Source organism: Eubalaena glacialis, chromosome 1, assembly GCF_028564815.1.
Source record: "Eubalaena glacialis isolate mEubGla1 chromosome 1, mEubGla1.1.hap2.+ XY, whole genome shotgun sequence".
In the NCBI taxonomy this organism is placed as follows: domain Eukaryota; kingdom Metazoa; phylum Chordata; class Mammalia; order Artiodactyla; family Balaenidae; genus Eubalaena; species Eubalaena glacialis.
In genome coordinates this window covers 193,028,721-193,034,762 of record NC_083716.1, presented here as the reverse complement: position 1 = coordinate 193,034,762, position 6,042 = coordinate 193,028,721, and the positions used below count along the sequence as shown (strand labels likewise).

The 6,042-nt window shown below is 35.9% G+C and overlaps 1 protein-coding gene across 1 annotated transcript in view; it reads right to left on the bottom strand.

The window, feature by feature from the left end:
- The window catches only part of FAM171B (family with sequence similarity 171 member B), a 61,717-nt gene that overhangs the window by 14,090 nt on the left and 41,585 nt on the right, over positions 1-6,042 (bottom strand). The window contains exon 4 of the mRNA XM_061203069.1: positions 3,873-4,031. Coding sequence (XP_061059052.1) covers positions 3,873-4,031 — 159 coding nt within the window. The remainder of the gene's footprint in view (positions 1-3,872; positions 4,032-6,042) is intronic.

The following is a 6,042-nucleotide window of genomic DNA, read 5'->3' as shown; positions in this document are numbered from 1 at the left end:
GGTGGTTCTTTGAGAAGATAAACAAAATTGATAAACCATTAGCCAGACTCATCAAGGAAAAAAGGGAGAAGACTCAAATCAACAGAATTAGAAATGGAGAAGTAACAACTGACACTGCAGAAAAACAAAGGATCATGAGAGATTAATGCACGCAACTAATTATATGCCAATAAAATGGACAACCTGGAAGAAATGGACAAATTCTTAGAAAAGCACAACCTTCCGAGACTGAACCAGGAAGAAATAGAAAATATAAACAGACCAATCACAAGCACTGAAATTGAAACTGTGATTAAAAATCTTCCAACACACAAAAGCCCAGGACCAGATGGCTTCACAGGCGAATTCTATCAAAGATTATAGAAGAGTTAACACCCATCCTTCTCAAACTCTTCCAATATATAGCAGAGGGAGGAACACTCCCAAACTCATTCTACAAGGCCACCATCACCCTGATAGCAAAACCAGACAAAGATGTCACAAAAAAAGAAAACTACAGGCCAATATCACTGATAAACATAGATGCAAAAATCCTCTACAAAATACTAGCAAACAGAATCCAACAGCACATTAAAAGGATCATACACTATAATCAAGTGGGGTTTATCCCAGGAATGCAAGGATTCTTCAATATATGCAAATCAATCAATGTGATAAACCATATTAACAAACTGAAGGAGAAAAACCATATGATCATCTCAATAGATGCAGAGAAAGCTTTCAACAAAATTCAACACACATTTATGATAAAAACCCTCCAGAGAGTAGGCACAGAGGGAACTTACCTCAACATAATAAAGGCCATATATGACAGACCCACAGCCAACATCGGTCTCAATGGTGAAAAACTGAAACCATTTCCACTAAGATCAGGATCAAGACAAGGTTGCCCACTCTCACCACTATTATTCAACATAGTTTTGGAAGTTTTAGCCACAGCAATCAGAGAAGAAAAAGAAATGAAAGGAATACAAATCGGAAAGGAAGAAGTAAAACTGTCACTGTTTGCAGATGACATGATACTATACGTAGAGAATCCTAAAGATGCTACCAGAAAACTACTAGAGCTAATCAATGAATTTGGTAAAGTAGCAGGATACAAAATTAATGCACAGAAATCTCTTGCATTCCTATACACTAATGATGAAAAATCTGAAAGAGAAATTAAGGAAACACTCCCATTTACCACTGCAACAAAAAGAATAAAATACCTAGGAATAAACCTACCTAAGGAGACAAAAGACCTGTATGCAGAAAACTATAAGACACTCATGAAAGAAATTTAAGATGATACCAACAGATGGAGAGATATACCATGTTCTTGGATTGGAAGAGTCAACATTGTGAAAATGACTCTACTACTCAAAGCAGTCTACAGATTCAATGCAATCCCTATCAAACTACCAATGGCATTTTTCACAGAACTAGAACAAAAAATTTCACAATTTGTATGGAAACACAAAAGACCCCGAACAGCCAAAGCAATCTTGAGAAAGAATATCGGAGCTGGAGGATTCAGGCTCCCTGACTTCAGACTATACTACACAGCTACAGTAATCAGGACAGTATGGTACTGGCACAAAAACAGAAATATAGATCAATGGAACAGGCTAGAAAGCCCAGAGATAAACCCACGCACATATGGTCACCTTATCTCTGATAAAGGAGGCAAGCCTATACAATGGAGAAAAGACAGCCTCTTCAATAAGTGGTGCTGGGAAAACTGGACAGGTACATGTAAAAGAATGAAATTAGAACACTCCCTAACACCATACACAAAAATAAACTCAAAATGGATTAAAGACCTAAATGTAAGGCCAGACACTATCAAACTCTTAGAGGAAAACATAGGCGGAACACTCTATGACGTACATCACAGCAAGATCCTTTTTGACCCACCTTCTACAGAAATGGAAATAAAAACAAATATAAACAAATGGGACCTAATGAAACTTAAAAGCTTTTGCACAGCAAAGGAAACCATAAACAAGAAGAAAAGACAACCCTCAGAATGGGAGAAAATATTTGCAAATGAAGCAACTGACAAAGGATTAATCCCCCAAATTTACAAGCAGCCCATGCAGCTCAATATCAAAAAAACAAACAACCCAATCCAAAAATGGGCAGAAGACCTAAATAGACATTTCTCTAAAGAAAATATACAGGTTGCCAACAAACACATGAAAGGATGCTCAACATCACTAATCATGAGAGAAATGCAAATCAAAACTACAATTAAGTTTCAGCTCACACCGGTCAGAATGCCCATCATCAAAAAATCTACAAATGATAAGTGCTGGAGAGGGTGTGGAGAAAAAGTAACCCTTTTGCACTGTTGGTTGGAATGTAAATTGATACAGCCACTATGGAGAACAGTATGGAGGTTCCTTAAAAAGCTAAAAATAGAACTACCATACGACCCAGCAATCCCACGACTGGGCATATACCCTGAGAAAACCATAATTCAAAAAGAGTCATGTACCACAATGTTCATTGCATCACTATTTACAATAGCCAGGACATGGAAGCAACCTAAGTGTTCATTGACAGATGAATGGATAAAGAAGATGTGGCCCATATATACAATGGAATATTACTCAGCCATAAAAAGGAATGAAACTGAGTTATTTGTAGTGAGGTGGATGGACCTAGAGACTGTCATACAGAGTGAAGTAAGTCAGAAAAAGTAAAACAAATACCGTATGCTAACACATATATGTGGACTCTAAAAAAAAAAAAAAAGGTTCTGAAGAACCTAGGGGCAGGACAGGAATAAAGACACAGACGTAGAGAATGGACTGAGGACATGGAGGGGGGAAGGGCAAAGTGAGAGAGTGGCATGGACATATATACACTACCAAAGGTAAAATAGATAGCTAGTGGGAAGCAGCCACATAGCACAGGGAGATGAGCTCAGTGCTTTGTGTCCACCTAGAGGGGTGGGATAGGGAGGGTGGGAGGGAGACGTAAGAGGGAGGGGATATGGGGATATATGTATACGTATAGCTGATTCACTTTGTTGTGCAGCAGAAACTAGCAAACCATTGTGAAGCAATTATACTCCAATAAAGATGTTAAAAAAAAAACAAACCTTGTAAAGTTTTTAAAGTTTTAGCAAAATACACTGCAACTCAAAAGTGAAAAAATAATAATAAAAAAATAAAAATAAAAAGAGTGGAGTTTGTTAATTGCAACAACTGGTAGAAATGGTAGAACAAGTGTGGATGTACAGAGGGAAGATACAGTTTTTATAGGTGTCATTCATAAGTTAATTGTTAAATAAAGTGTAAGATTCCATCATCTTCATAACGTAGGTCATGACAGCCTTATGTAAGCGTACTAGTGCTGCTGAATATAAAAAATACTTTTCAATATTACCGTTTTACTCAGAGGATATCAAATATATTTGAAAAGAAAAATTTCCAGTTGCTTACTCTAATCTATAAACTTTTTTATATCTAACAATTATTGACACTTCTCATCAATTTGATAAGAATGAATAGGTCAAATTATAATATATGTGTAAACTTCTTAATCAAATTTCCACTTTCAAATATATTTTTTAATTTGCAAAATTATACAATAATCATTACTATATTCTATAACTTGTTTACCTCCTTTGGATAAAAATATCCTGTAAATTAAACTCTCCATTAATTTGAAATAATGTATGCAGAAGACTGGTATAATCTTTCTTTCACTGGATCAAAGGGACTGCCTATAAACACTTTAATAACTATATTTATGTTTCAAAAGTGACATGTCTCCTCCAAAGCTTAAATGAATTTCAAACATCTAAATAAATAGTACTTGATGAGAGATTTATGTACTGTTTTTATAAATAGATTAGATTATAAAAAATTAGAAAATACCTGACTTATTGAGAGTAATTCCAGTCGTATACAGAAAATTATCCACTTTCAAAAACTGTTGTAGGACTGTAAGGTAGCCTGTAACGTTGCTAATGTGATGGCTGTTGGGTAGTCTAATTAAGGCTTTTGAAAACTGAACACTTGGTTGAGATTTAGCATCTGCAAAAAGGAAACCTCATTAGCAAACAGACAAAACAAATGCATATTAAGCACAGCACTATTGGTCAGGACATTTTACTCTAAATGAACCAGTTATTTCTAAAACATTACTGACATCTCCTAATTATAATTATTATTTTATATTCAGATCTGAATAAATAAGAAATGCCCCTTTCTTTAGATCATACAAGGCACCTTTAGCCTAGAGAGTGCTTGATTCGCCTGCCCAGAATTTCTTCACCCTTAGAGTTTCACTCTAGGGAACCACACATTGACCCATGTGGTTCACTTGGGGTTTCATTTCTGTAACAAGAGTAGAGGTAATGGTGCATGCCAGAATGGGCTGAAACCAATCGAAAGCATCTCATTATCCTGTTGGCCACAATGATTTGTTGAACTATGGGACTTGTGACAACCACAGTTAATGAGATGCAATGTGAGTTTTGCTTGGACTTCTAGGGGAAAAGACCTGCTATTCCCCACTAGATTTTATGTGAGCAGATATATGTCTGGGAGTTGCAAAAGCCATCTTGTGACCAAAAATGAAAGCTCGTTTGAAAATGAGACAATATTTAAGGACTGGAGAGTTGAGAAATGGAAAGAGTAAAACTAGTTCTCAATTATTTCAACTGAAGCCCTGATCAAGCCATGTCTAAAGTTGGTCCCATTCCTACACTTATCAATCATTTGAGCAATAAATAAGTGCTTCCTTTGGGCTTAAGCTAGTTTTGGGTTGGGTTTTCAGCAACTTGCAACAGAAAGTATCTTTGATGATAAACCATATACTTAAGTGGGTAGGTTTCTGCATCAGGCAATTAAACATGCATTAAAAGTTTTTCAAATGCCAGACATTCAATTTATAAATATTATCTCATGTAAATAACTTTGAATTGACTATCCTCTAATTTATGGAGAACCCAGGGACAATATTTTTTTCTGTAATCAGCAGATCTTTAACAATCAAGGGTCAACTCATATCATTAAAACTAAAAATTATCAGAAACAATCAGTTAAATTCTTAGGATGAAAAAAGTATCCGTTTTTAAAGAGTTACATGACAATAAAAAATAAACTATACACTGACTGAGAATTATCTTACATTGTTTTATTTATCATTTATGTATGAAGCTAGAAAAATGGTACCTGGAAAATAAACAGTTAAGGGATATAAAGAAAAACAACACATCTATATTATCCTTGTTAAATTGCTTTGAGGGCACAATGTAATACCTTTTGATCCCTTACAGGTACTATCTACAACTTACTTACTCTTTTAAAATGTGTGGCTTAATTATGATGAAAATCCAAACTTCTTTACAACTGTAAACATGTACACTAAAGAAAATGTCTAACTGAACTTCTCTAAGGTTTTACACATTCCTGAAGTTTCCAATTTTTCCTGCTCCTTTTACTACAAATATATTTACACACAGGCCTAACACATTTTTCACTATACAAAATGAACAACTTCCTGATAAAATCTTAGAAGGAAAAATATAAACGTTTTTTGGAAGTTAAGAAGTGAGGATGTGTACTTTCTAAGGAAAGATTTAACATCATCAGAAACATCCATCCTTTCTCGGTTGGCCTCACCAATAGGTCAACTCTTAGGGAAATGAGGCAGTAAAAGGAATTCCAGAGGGCTCACAGTGTTCTCACAGAGATGGGCACGTGGCATGGGCAGTGCTACCCAGACAGACGAGAGCTCACCACTGCTTGGTACAGTGGCAAAGGAGTGGTACATGAATATGCTCACGCCGATCCTTTTCATACAACCCAGCAGAAATTACAATTTGTAATGGGGTTTGAAGAATCCAGTAAGGAGTAGGATGTGTCAAGAGAAAACCAAAACAAACAAATGAAGCAGGACTTTGGAGAAACTGATTTCACTAAGGCCCCAGCAGCATAAAATGTGGCCTCTGCACCGTGATAAAGAGTGGCCCCCACTCGCCGCAACTAGAGAAAGCCCTCGCACAGAAACGAAGACCCAACACAGCCAAAAATAAATAAA